The sequence below is a fragment of the Grampus griseus genome, assembly GCF_964374135.1.
Source record: "Grampus griseus genome assembly, chromosome: 12".
Lineage (NCBI taxonomy): Eukaryota > Metazoa > Chordata > Mammalia > Artiodactyla > Delphinidae > Grampus > Grampus griseus.
In genome coordinates this window covers 62411247-62425222 of record NC_139006.1, presented here as the reverse complement: position 1 = coordinate 62425222, position 13976 = coordinate 62411247, and the positions used below count along the sequence as shown (strand labels likewise).

The following is a 13976-nucleotide window of genomic DNA, read 5'->3' as shown; positions in this document are numbered from 1 at the left end:
AGTCCTGGGGCTCCATCCCCACCTCCTGTTCTCCAGGGCTACCTGTTGAGACGCCACTGCCCCAAGTTTAGAGAGGCTGACCCTGCAGATTTCTTGATTCTGGGCTGTCACGGGATCCCACCCTCCCAGCTTAATCTGCCCAAACATCTTCTGAAAGAGAGGCCGTGAGGAAAGGGTGCACCTGGCCTCTGCCCTGGAGGCCCCTTCTGCCTCTGTGGCCAAGTCCAGCAGTGAACTACTGTGTTTTACCTTGGTGGGAACCCTCCCCCCGACTCCCTCACCTCCCCGCCTCCGACTCCTCCACCCCCCAGGCAGGCGGATGTTCCCTGGGCTGGTGCAAACTGTCAGGTGCGACGAAGGGAGGCCATAGGGCACTTTCCAGGGGATACCAGCTGTCCTCGTAAGTGGGTGGACAAGAGCAGTCTTGACTGTATGCACTGGTTCACAACGCAGCTTTGCCACCTGCCACCCACACGACGCTGGCAAGTGAGTTAACTCCCAGAGCCTCCTCCTGGGGGGCTAATAATAAAGATTGAAAGGGAATATGATGCTTAATGAAATAAGTCAGACAGAGGAAGACAAATACTGTATGGTATCACTTATATGTGGAATCTAAAAAGTAATACAAATGATTGTACATGCACAACAGAAACAGACTCACAGACTTAGAAAACAAACTTGTGGTTACCAAAGGGGAGAGGGAAGGGGGGAGGGATAAATTAGGAATATAAGATTAACGGATACAAAGTACTGTATATAAAATAGATAAACAAGAAGGATATACTGTATAGCACAGGGGATTATACCCATTATCTTTTTTTTTAAAATTTTTTTTATTTTTTGTGGTAAGCGGGCCTCTCACCGCCATGGCCTCTCCCGCCGCGGAGCACAGGCCCCGGACGCGCAGGCTCAGCGGCCATGGCTCACGGGCCCAGCCGCTCCGCGGCACGCGGGATCCTCCCAGACCGGGGCACGAACCCACGCCCTCTGCATCGGCAGGCAGACTCTCAACCACTGCGCCGCCAGGGAAGCCCTATACCTATTATCTTGTAATAACCTATAACGGAATAGAATCTGCAAAATACTGAATCACCATGCCGTATACCTGAAACTAACATAATACTGTAAAAAACTATACTTCAATTAAAAAGAAAGAAAAGTGAATGCTTCCACGTAGAGTGCCGGGCCCTGAACGTGGCCCATGACAAGGGCTCAGCAGTATTGGCTTAAGTTGCTATTGTTATTTTGCGTGAAGCTGCAGAAGGTACTGCGAGGTGACTCTGACACGCCTGGAGCCAGCTGGTGTGGGAGTGGGCTCGGGCCCCTCTACACTGACAGCACCACCTGGAGTGCCACCTGTTTAGCCTCAGTTTTCTCAGCTGACAAATGGGGAGAAAGAAAGAGTCTCACCTAGTCACAGCGCGAGCATGGACATCAGTGAGCTAATGGAAACAAATGCTTTTTATAGTAGAAAAAGCAGCTTGTGTTTTTTCAGCTATGCTTGTGGCTGTCGTTGTGTGACACTTCTCCCAAGAGGAGGAGAAAGGAGAAAAGAGCAGGAAAGGGCAGGACCAGCTGAAGACCTGTAGCCTCACTACCCTGGCTCCCAGGGCTGCCTCCATCAATGACTGGTCAGAGGAAGAACGCAAATGAGAACATGCCCGGAGCATCCTCTTTCTTCTTCGAAGCCACCACGTGGAGCCAAACCTGCTTCTAAACGTCATGATTTACTGAAATGGGTTCATGCTTACACTTCCAGGTTGATGGAGGTGCTGAGAGTAATTAGCCACCCAGTGATGAGGCCAGAGGGCGCCAGCAGTCCTGGAAACAGACCCTCTTCAGGTCGTCTGCTGGGGTGGGCTGGTTTGCTCTATTAATTTGGCCAGATACCACCCCTCTGCCCCCCGCCCCCCGACAACAAGAGCCCCGACAGGTCCCTGAAAGTCTGGCCACTTCTCTGCGTAGTAACCTCTGTCCCTATTGGTCCCCAGGTACTTTGAATTTTACGAGGGCCCTTTTGAGTATAACTCCACGAGATGCCTGGAGCTGAGGCACGAGATCTTGGAAGTGAAGGTGCTTTCCATGTGAGTGTGGCCGGGTGGGTGGTGGGTGCAGGGTGGGGCATGTGGGGACGGGCAAGGCAGTGTGGGGTGGGGGGTGAGGGATTGGCCCAAAGAAACTGGAAACTTGCTGCATCACTACAGAGAAAGAATTAGGTGCTTCCCTGGGGCCTCTGGCATTCGGAGAGCTCTGGAGGGCTCGATACAGGGATGACTGTTCGTGTTTTATGAAAAATGCCAAGTTTGCAAGGTTACCTCTGGTGACTGGGCGTTCCAGTCCCCAGCTCAATTACCAGCGTCCATGGTTATCATCACTGGGCTCCTCTTGGATAGAAATCGAAGAGGGCACCCGAGTATCTTATCTGAAATTCAGTACTTTGTGGCTTAAGCATTGCCCTCTTGCTGTTCGTTAAATTTTTAAAAATTATTTAAAGGATACAACATTCAAGTGGTACAAAAAGACATACAGTGAGAAGTCCCCTTCCCACAGCTACCCCCCTCCAGTCTGCCCCTCAGAGGCCACCCATGTATCTTCGCGCATCCTTCCAGAGGGTCTGCATAAACCAGCACCCATGGGTGGATGTCTTTTACCTTTTTTTTTTTTTATTAATACAAATAGCCAGAGAACTGTGCTCCCCACTCCCTACCAACAGTGTGTCACCTGTGGCTCTTCTACAACCCGTGTGAGGGAAAACGCATTACGTGCTGGACTCACTAGTGTGTATGTGCCTCCCTCACAGCACTGCCACGAATTGAGAGGAATTTGTGTCATGTTAATCATGGCAGGATGCATGTTTATTTGAAAACAGTTATCGCTGACCCTTGAACAACATGGGTTTGCACTGCGCAGGTGCACTTATATGCAGACATTTTTTGAGAGTAAACGCTGCAGTGCTGCTTGGTCCGATGTTGGTTGGATCTGCGGATGCCCAGGAGCTGTGGTCAGGGAGGGCTGACTGCAAGCGCTGCGCTGTTCAAGGGACAACTGGGCATCCGATGTGGAGAAGTACAGTTGATTTGGAGCCAGGCAGTGCTGGGTGCTTATGTGGACTCACGGGCCCTGACACGATCCCAGGACTTCCATCCATGGCCCACAGGCAGGATCCACTGCTCCTTTAGCCACTTGACGTGATTTCCAAGTCTTGTGGGTCATTGAAAGAGCTTGGAGCTTGGGGTCAGGCAGACTTGGGATCCAAAGCTGACTCTGGGCCTTAGAAGCTCTGCATCTTTATACAAATTACTTAACCTCTTTGAGTCTTTCCTTACCTATAAAAATGGGGACACAATTACCTACTTTTAAGGGTTGCAGTAAAGACTAGCTGAAGTAACATATGTGAAATAGATAGCCCAACAGTGCACATCTACGGCAGCACACGTAATAGGTGCTCAGTAAATGTGAATGTGCCCTCCCTCTCTCCTCCCTCCCCTTTCTTTCCGTTTTGGAACCAGCAGCAGCTTTTCTGGGCTGACATTCACAGACCCCATCAGCTCAGTAGTGCGGGAAAGCTCCAGGGATAAGGCCAAACGTCCAGCTGGGATCAGCTGCGTTGTTCATGGTCCTTGTTCCGTTCGAGGGTCTCTATAGCTTCTAGAGGGACCGCAGGAGGCAGCTCACCCTCTGTCCATCCCACCCAGCCCTGAGCGGAGCACACTGTGGAGGGCGCTAGGAGTTAACTGGGCCAAGAGGATTCTAGACTGAGGGGACAGTCTGTGCCAAGGCCTGTGTCAGGAGAGGCCCACTGTGTCCCAGTCTCTGAGAGCTGGCCTGAGGGGCAGCAGGAGCCATGTCCCTGGAGGAGCAGGCAGGGCTGGACCTTGTGGAGCCTTGCAGTGTGGACCGGGATTTAGATTTTATCCTTTTCTTAGGTCCATGGGCACCCATGGGAAAGGTTTTAAACAAGTGGGGGCGGGGGGAGGATAATGTGATTGGTGTTTGCTCTGCCGAGGAACTGTGACTTAGTGATGAAGACGTCTGTCCAGCCCGCAGGCAGGAGCCAAAGGTATAAGCAGAGGGCCTGATCTTTTCTCAGAACTCAAAGATCTCGGCCCCTTAAATGTCTCGCTGGGGACAGCCGGAGCACTCTTCACTGAGAGCATACCTTAGAGTTTTCAAAGGGTAAAGAATTAATCTTTTAAATTATAAAATGCAGACAGTTTCTTCATGGTTACTTCAAGATCTAGACAGGAAGTCTGAGAGACCCTATAAATGGGCCATCCTTCTGTCACATGGCATCCCTCTACCCATATATTTTCTCTGCATTAGTATAAGTCCTTGTTTTGGTTTGCTATGGTTCCCATAACACAGACTGGTGGGGTTAAACAACAGAACTTTATCTTCTCACAGTTCTGAAGGCTGGAGGTCTGAGATCAAGGTGTCGGCAGGCTTAGTTGCTCCCGAGGCCTCTCTGTCTGGCTGATACATGGCCATCTTCTTGCTCTGTCTTCCCAGGGTCTTCCCTCCGTACCTGGGTCCTAACTTCCTCTTCTTATAAGGACATCAGTCATATTGGATTAGGGCCCACCCTTGTGATGTCATTTTAGCTTAACCACCTCTTAAAGGCCTTACCTCCAAATAGAGTCACATTCTGAGATATTGGGGTTTAGGGCTCAACATATGAATTTTGAGGGAGATATAATTCAGCCCATAATCATCCTTATCACAGCTTCCATTTAGGGACCATATTAGAAGTTACCGGGCCCTTTGTTTCAAGCCTAAGTCTTGAACATTGCAGGGTGTGATGGGAACCTCATTTCCCCCCATGATCTGTGGCCACCCTTTGTCCCTTGTCAGGGACTTGTGTTGGTGACAAAAGGTCCTCTGCGTGTTTGGCTCTACTTGTCTCTGCCTTTGGGACACCCTCTCGGTTCTCCTGAGCTGAGCGGCCATCCCAGCTGGCGACCTGTGAGCTTTACCCCATCTGTCTCTTCCATGTCAGTTGCCCTCCATGTGGTCCCCTGGCCCTGGAGTCTTGGTGCTGGTGGTACTGGGGGTCTGAGAGGAGAGAGGCCGGGCTGTTCAAGGGGCATGTGAGCCTGCTGGGTCATCAGGGAGCAGTGATACCAAGTGATACCTTTCCTGAGTGATACCTTTCCTGAGTCCTCAAGCTGAGGTCAGTGGGCTCCCCCAGGGCTGGAATCGGAGAAGCCAGAGGCTGGTCTCTAATCCGACTGTTTCTGATGCTACCTGGGCACCTGTGGGCGTCACTGTGCTCCAGCCCAGAGCCAGGAGTGGTGCTCACGGCGGAGACCCTGAGTCATCCGGAAAAGGTTAGATCTCCATCTGTGAATGGAAGGGGCTGGACGGACGTGCCCAGAGGCCCTTCCGGTACATGAACGTCAGCTGGCATTCCATCTGAGGAGACAGTGGGGTGTGTGATTCATCTGGGAATGATTCTGATCCAAAATTGCTCCAGTCAATGGTAAAAATCAGTCAGCTGGAAAATTCCCATATGGTAAAGGCCTCGTTCCCGGACAATATCCAATACAATGAGGATTTACTCTGTGATGATTTGTTACGAAATCACATTGTCCCTAATACTTGTAAAAATTATTTATGCTGACTTTTAGTCATTCTAGGGCCTCTTTATTTTTAAGCCAATTGCTGCCTGTGTTCACACACTGATGGGGGCCATGCCTGGGACCTCATCCTTGGTGTCTCCTGCCACCGCTTCCCCATCTTTCCGGGCCGGGGAACCCTGCACAAAGCCCTGTACTGAGACCAGGAGAGAGGCTGGGAGCAGGGCTGGCTGGGCAGAGCTTTCAGGGCTGGATGTCCCTTTGTGCCCACACTTTTCTGAGTCTTGTTGCCTGACCCTACCCAGGCTCAGGACGTGTCTGTTAAATGAGTGAGAAAGTGGACGAAACCTAGGTGGGAACAGAAGAGGCCATGGCGGAAAAGGGGGAGAACAATGAGGGAGAACGAGATGAAGGTGAGCATCTCCTGCACACGACTAGAAAAATCAGGTAGAATACAAAAGTTTATAATAATAAAAAGCAAAGGTCCCCTTCCCCACAGCCTCTCCCCCAGGCCTGCTACTCGGCTGTTTCTTCTGGGAATTACCTTGTACCTCTCAGTCCTATGCGTGCCATGTATGCCGTGTTTAGCATTCACTGACGTCCTGGTGTGGTGGGTGAGGATTCAGCTCCCTTACCCAGCCCAAACCATTCCCCCCACTTTTCCCAGTTGAGGGGTACTGCTATTTTTAGTTCTTCTATCTATAGATCGCCTAAGTAACCTATTTTTTGTTCTACCAAATGTTGGCAGTACCTCTTGATCCTGTACTTTGTAAGATGAGGCTATTAAAATTACCCCAACTTTTTAATTCCAGCCTCTGGCTTCAGTCATCCGTGAGTTTACCTTTAGAATGTCAAGGCTGATAACATTTACATTCTATTTGTAACCAGAGCAAGCCTCTTTGGGGCCTGCTATGGGCAGACTCTAAAACTTGAAGATCAGAAAACAGTGATTCTCATCTCTTTTCCTATTCATTTTTTCCCCTTTTTTTCTCGAGCTTCTAGTCATCTTTTCCCTTTGAACACTTTGTCTCTATCATGCTCCCCCCCTTTTTTTTTCCTGCCTGTCCATCGACCAGGCATTCCCCCAGGGTTTCCCCTCATCCTCTTTCTCCATCCTGGACAGGCTGCTCTCTTGGTGGGTCACACACTGTTGTCACTTCCCTTCTCCGCCTCCGTAGGTTAGATTCACCTGGAGCTGCTTCTTTCTTGGTTTACTCCTTCATTTTGCTTCCACCCATCTTCAAGTAAATTCCCCCCAAATAGTGGGTGGAAGGTAAGGGTTTGAGTCCTTCTGTGTCTCCATGACCTAATTCTTCTCTTAATTTTTGGTTTGGTGGGGTTGATATTTTAGGTGCAAATCATTCACCCACAGAACGCTGAAGACCTTCTCCATCATCTTCTGGTATCCGGGGCTGTATGAGCACGGTACTAGTTGTTCCTTTGGAGGTGAGGTGACCTGTTTTCTTCTGTCCGGAGTCTTTACAGATCATGACAGTTCTGGAATAGCCCGATGGCGGGCCTCAGGATACACGCTCACGGAGACCTCTTCATCTGGAGCTCACTCCAAACCCTTGAACTTTCTCTTGGATTTCTTCATTTTTCCTCCTCTCCAGTTTGCTCCACTTCGTCTTTCCGGTACCTCTAAGGGTGGTATTCTTCTGGATTGCTCCTCGAATATCTTTTAATCTCATCTTTTCTATCTCTTTGCCCTTTGTTTCTATTTTCTGAGAAATTCCTTGACTTTATCTTCCAACTTTTCTAATGAATTTTCATTTTTCCCCAAGAGCTCTTTCTTTTTAGATTGTTCTCAGAGCAATCTAGTCTTTTTTTATCCCTCTTCTGGAATATTAGTCATGTCTTGGGTGAAAGGAGGCAAGTGGCTGGCTCAACCCTTCATCTTAGAGTAAAGGTGATCTGTGCCTTTGTAAAGCAACTTATAAAATTTTTTTTATACATATTGCCTCGTTTGATCTTTCTGACAACCTTTGAGATCAGCAGAGCAGAGGTTATATCTGTCTTACAGATAAAGCAGCTGAGTCTCAGAGAGATTAAATGACTTGTCTGAGGTCATATTGCCAGTGAGAGATGGAACCAGGATTCCAGGCTGGATAGCCAGGCCCCGACCTTGATCCAGTGTGTGACAAGGACATTGGAGGCACAGAGGATGGGGCCTGGACACTGGTAACAGTTGAACTTGGGACCCTGGCCTTCAGTGTTGCCAAGGTTGTGTTTCTGGAGGCGTTAGAGGCACTGGCTGTTCAGGGTGCTGCCCTAGGGGCCTGTGGGTTGCAGGAAGTGAGGGAGGGCAGCAGTGGGTGAGCAAGGTTGCCGCTGTGTAATGGCACCTCTCCTCCAATGTCACATGAGCTAAATAAGCAAGAGCTGCTGTGGGGGGTTTGGGAAAGCTGGAAGGAAGGCATCAGGATGAGAGGAGGGACTCCTTCCAGCTCTTTAAAGCTGCCAGGCAGGTTCCTGCCCCAGGGCCTTTGCACTCACTCTTCTCTGCCTGTAATACTCTTTCCCCAGATGTTTGTGTGGCTCACTCATGCATCATTTCAGTTCTTTGTGCAAGATTCCCCTCTTCAGGGAAGGCTTCCCTGATCAACCCATCTGAAATAGTCACTTTTCAACCCCTGATTCAGTTTCCTTTTTTTTTTATTATTTCTTTTTTTCTAAATTGAAGTATAGCTGGTGTACTATATTATATAAGTTACAGGTGTACAATATAGTGATACACAATTTTTAAAGGTTATAGTCCATTTATAGTTATTATAAAATATTGGCTATATTCCCTGTGCTGTATGATATATCCGTAGAGCCTCTTGCTTCATTTTTCTTTTTTTCTTTTTTTAAATGGATTAATTTGGTTTTTTGTTTGTTTTCTGGACTGCACCGAGTGGCTTGTGGGATCTTAGTTCCCCAACGAGGGATTGAACCTGGGCCCTCGGTAATGAAAGCATGGAGTCCTAACCATTGGACCACCGGGGAAGTCCCTTGCTTCATTTTTCTTTGTAGCACTCACCACTCCCTAACATGACATTAAATATCTGGGTTTGTTTTTTTTCTGGTTGTGGTAAGAATACTTAACATGAGATCTACCCTCTTAAATTTGTAAGTGTCCAATACAGTATTGTCAACTGTAGGCATTAAGTTTTACAGCAAATCTCTAGAACTTATTGGTCTTACATAACTGGAACTTCATAGCAACTCTTCATTTCTCCTTCCCCGAGCCCCTGGTATCTATCATTCTACTCTGTATCTATAAGACTGACTATTTTAGATACCTCGTACGAGTAGAATCATGCAGTATTTGTCCTTCGGTGACTAGCTTATTTCACTTAGGATAATGTCCTCCAGATTCATCCAAGTTGTCACATATGGAAAGATTTCCATTTTTTAAGGCTGCATAATATTTCATTGTATGTATATAATACATTTTCTTTATCCGTTCATTCATCAGTGAACATGCAGGTTGTTTCCATATCCTGGTTATTGTGAATAATGCTGCAGTGCACATGGGGGTGCAAGTATTTCTTCAAGATTCTGATTTCAGTTCCAGAAGTGGGATTGCTGGACCACATGATAGTTCTATGTTTAATTTTTTGAGGAATCTCCACACTGTGTTCCATTGCAGCCACACCATTTTACATTCCCACCAACAGTGTATGAGGGTTCCCTTTTCTCTATATCCTCGCCAATACTTGTCATCTTTTGTTTTTTTGATAATAGCCATTCTAACAGGTATGATGTAGTATCTCATTGTGGTTTTGATTTGCATTTCCCTGATGATTAGTGGTGTTGAGCACCTTTTCATGTACCCGTTGACCATTTGTATGTTTTCTTTGTAGAAATGTCTTTTCAAGTCTTTTGCCCATTTTAAAATCAGGTTATTTGTTTTTTTGCTATTGCTGTTATTTGTTTTTTTGCTATTGCATTGTAGGAGTTCCTATGTATTTTGGATGTTAACCCCTTATCAGATATATGGTTTGCAAATATTTTCTCCTGTTTGGTAGGGTTGTCTTTTTACTCTGCTGATTATTTCCTTTGCTGTGCAGAAGGTTTTTAGTTTGATGGAGTCCACTTGTCCATTTTTGCTTTTATTGCTTGTGCTTTTGGTGTCGTATCCCTGTATATTTGCTTCCCATTTGTGAGGTCTGTGTGGGCAGGGAGTTTTTTTGTTCACCACAGTATCTCCAGTTCCTGCCACATCGAGGAATTCAATAAATAGTTACAGAATTTATTTGAACTCAGACTTATTGATCCATTCATTAATTATTGATATACTCAACAAATATTTACCACTCATCTGCTATGTGCCTTAGCACTGGAGTCACAGTCAGGCATGATCCCCTGCCCCAGGGTATTTACTATTTAGTGGGAAGTATCGGGCATAGGTAATGACAGGTTATGGGTTTTGCAGAAGGGGAAAGTCCAGGGGGCTGAGTCAGCATTGTCAAGACAGCTTAGTTTAACAGTAATAATAACTTACACCTGTAGGGCACGTGCCAGACACCATTCTTAGTCATTTATTGCATCGTCTTAGTTAGTAGTCTTAACAAATCTGGGTGGGTGAGCAATAATCTAGTGTTATGACCATTTTCTAGGCGAGAAAACTGAGGCTCAGAGCAGTCACATAGCCTGCCTGAGGTCCCATAGTTAGGAAGTGCCTAAACTGGGTCTGAGGCCCAACTCCCCTTCTGGTTCCAAAATCTATGTATTTAGTCACTATCCTGTATGACTTTTCCTGCAGTCATTCCTCCCAGCACCAGTCATATACTCTCTCTGTAGATGAGGCTTGCCTAGTTTGGGAACAACTGTTTCCCCCTCCAGTTAAACACAGGGGGACACAGCTCTGCAGAATGACCCTGTTTTTTTACTTTACAGTTAAGTATTTGCCTTTTTTTGAAATCATGCACCTTTTTTGGAAGCTGATGAAAGCTTCAGATTTTCCCTAAGATGTGCACATGGGTGGACAGACAGGGGATTTTGCCTATAATTCAGAGGGTTCATAGGTTTCCTTAAGACCTTTGGTGGACCTCAAAGTAAGAACCACAATTAATGGTAGTTTTTTGATAACACTCAGCTCCTGGGGGCTTGTCACTTTCCCATTCATGACCAAACCAGAATGACCTTTAAAGGGCTCCCCTTGCATCAGTGTCCAAGACAAGCCAGCATCTGAACCGGGCCACAGCCAGGTAACCCTGGACAACTGTATAATGCCTAACTGTGGGATGGGGAATGTGGGAGGTCAGGAGACAAAAGTCATGGCTCTGCCTTTAAGGAACTTATGGTCTGTCCAGCATCTCCCAGCATTCCTGAGAACTCCAGTCAGAGGCACCGCTCGATGGGAAAAGGGTTCCATGATCCAATTCTTTTTGCTGGTTTCAGTCAAAGGAAGAACCCTACATGATTTAGACATTCCCTTTCCAGGGAGTGCTTTGGGATGTCACAATGCTGAGATGTCTAAACCCAACTGGCATAAAGCCTTGCAGATGGTGGTTCAGACAAAAGGCTTCTCACCTCTCCTTCTCTGTCGCTGGAAATTGTGATCTGCCCTTGAGAAAAGAGAAAGAGAAGGGCATTGTGCCTTTGCAATGAGCCCTACTGTGTGCTGAGCACAGTGTGGGGTGATCTACAGACCTTAGGGAAGTGGTCTTACACCCTCTATAGACAGATGTTCCTGGGAGAACTGTGAAGGCCCTTGGGGGTGGGCATGCGAGGAAGGTGTTTTAAAATGTGCCGGGATTTGTTTTGATCACATATAGTAAGACACACAGACATGCAAAAGGCTATTGTGAAGGAAGACATTCTTATGCTCACAGATTCCTAGAGACAGGAGGCATGGCACACCATGCAGGGACACATGGGGAAGCACCAGGGTTGGTCAGGAGGCAAAGGGATGAGGGGAAAGCAGAGGTGAGACCCTTTATTGTGGTTTTCGTGGAAAGGAATGGACAAGGCAGGATAAAAAGGTTCACGACTGGCTAGTTTGAATAATTTCAGTGGGCTTTGGGGCATAAGGACTGCCCCTGGTTGTCTGATCCTTAGCTCTGGGCTGATGAGGGCAGGGACTAGTGGCTCTGTTCATAAAGGAGGTGACTGAAGGTGTGGGCTCTGGACTAGCTGAGGTGTGTATGGAAGGCATGCTTGCAGGAGAGTGGTTTGCTATCTCTAGGAATTCACAAGTCCCCATATGTCAGAGAATCAAGAGTATAGCAAATTAGAAAATACAGTTAACACAAGGGACCAGCCCAGGATTTGGCATAAGGGGGAAGAGGAAGGGAGCATGTCTGGGGATGATGACATTGTTCAGCCTGGCCCTTTCATGCACTCTCTGTCCTCCACTCCCAAGGGTGAAGCAGTTGGAGCTGTTCGACAGGTGGAAGAGCCTCCAGATGTGCAAATGGGCGATGAACATCTCTGAAGCCAACCAGTTCAAGTATCTATGACTCGTCCGTGCTCCCCAGCCCTTCTGTTCATATGGTCCTCCCAGGCACCTCTTCAGAGCTCCCTCGTCCTGCAAGGCCAGCCCCCAGGGACATCTTCCCCAGAGCTGGCTCTGATTGGGCTTTGGAATCTGGGAGTGGGGAGGTTCTGACTCAGCACACAGGCTGAGGCTGGCATCTTGCTGAGTGTTGTCCACGTGTCCCTGCCCTTAGTCCTAGCAGCAGCCCTGTGTGGTCAGTGCTGTTGTCTCCAGTACAGCCCCTGACTGTGAGGTGAGGTGCTTGAGGTCTCCAGGAGGCCCGTGCGTTCAGGTACATTAAGCACCTTCCATGGCCTCACCCCGTGCCCCACCCTGCTCCTCGGGCGGCTGCTCTAACTTAGCAGTCCTCTCCTTCTCAGAGCGCTTGGGCTTCTACAGCCTAGACCAGCCACTTGAGCCCTGCTGTAGCCTATTCCCTAACTGCTCTCTAACCGAAACTGACAGGTTATAAGCTCCCAGGAGGCAAGAGCTGTATCTTAATGTTCCCCTGTCTTTGAGAGCCTAGCAGATGCCCAGACGGTCTCTGTGATTAGTGGTGAGCTATAGGGGCCTCTCCACTCTAAAATTCTAGGAGTTAATGGTATGTTTTTAGTGCAGGGTAGACCTTATTGAATGGAACTGACAGAATCCTGGGAATGTGTGTATAAATTGGATTTCAGCAACTCAGGCTGTAGTTTGAACGTGCTGAAGAGCCATCTGCATGAAGGAATCCTGCACGGGAAGCTGTGAAAAGCAAATAACACTAAGTATTTTGTATTTTCTGTATAAGTCATTTGTTCCAGTTTGTTGCAATTCTGGGCCAAGTTGAGAGGCAGTTTTAAGTGGCACGTTTTAGGAACGTGCTGCAGGTGCCAGCAGCCCCCAACCAGATGCCTCTAGGAGACTGCAGAAACCCAGCTAAGGCCTGGCAGTAGTTTGCAGAGACCCACGTACCATAGACTAGAATGTGGGCCACGGGTCCGAGGTCTGTGCTGTAAACGCAGCCCCAGTTCCGCCCTTAGAGCGAAGCGATACTGAGGGTGGTGCGTGACGGGGAGGCCCAAGCACACTGAGGGCACGCTGAAATCGAACTCAGCATGGACAAGGTCAGTGAGATGCCAGAGGATGTTGTCCAGAAGCCTCGCCAGTGGAATTCACATACCTAAGGAAATAATGTAGCAACGGGAAAATGATGTGGCAAGAGAAAAACCAGGATCCGCGGGGGAGCCTTTGGCAGGGATCAGCCAGCACGATCCGGGGAGAGGCTCTGGGGGAGCTGAGACCTTTCTGGCGGTGGGGGAAAGAGAAGTGACATCCAGTCTTGCTATGCTCTGAATGGGAAAAGCTTCAAGGCCAGTTGGTCGTCCCCCTTTGCTCTCATTACAAGCTCATTGAATGATGATGAGACTCTTAATTTAGGTGCAAGAACATGGTGCAGTGAAGTGGGGTGGGATGCGGGAGCGTGCTAGAACACAGGCATGAGCATTCCAGTGACAGGAAAGGAATACTGTAACAGAGGCCCTCCTCCGCCTGCTGCTTACAAATGGACACTCTGGCATTCTGGTTTATATATCAGTCGCTCGTGAGCTTGGTTAGTTTGTCAGTCTCCCTCCCTTGGGTACTCGCCAGTGGGCTGACAAAATGGCGTTTCTGGACCAGCCAGATGCTGGTTTGTAATGCTCACCTATGGCTCCTGCCTGGCCAGGCCTCTGGCCTTGCCCCTGGGAAGCCTCAGTCACATTTTAAAACCCAACCCTCCCCAGCAGAGACCGCTCTCTATGGCCAGCAGCCAACTGAGCTCCCCAGTGAAGTCCCTGCAAGAGATAAAGTCACAAAAAACAATGGGTGCAGCCTTCCTGGCTTTGGCAATTTGGAGTCACAGGATTACAGAGGGTCAGAAGAGTCAGCCCTGCATTCTACAGTTGAGAAAACGG

General features: G+C 48.2%; 1 protein-coding gene across 2 annotated transcripts in view; it reads left to right on the top strand.

The window, feature by feature from the left end:
• The window catches only part of ST8SIA5 (ST8 alpha-N-acetyl-neuraminide alpha-2,8-sialyltransferase 5), a 64640-nt gene that overhangs the window by 39614 nt on the left and 11050 nt on the right, over positions 1 to 13976 (top strand). For both annotated transcript variants that reach the window (XM_082667667.1, XM_082667666.1), the window contains 2 exons: positions 1992 to 2084; positions 11929 to 12015. In XM_082667667.1, coding sequence (XP_082523793.1) covers positions 1992 to 2084; positions 11929 to 12015 — 180 coding nt within the window. The remainder of the gene's footprint in view (positions 1 to 1991; positions 2085 to 11928; positions 12016 to 13976) is intronic.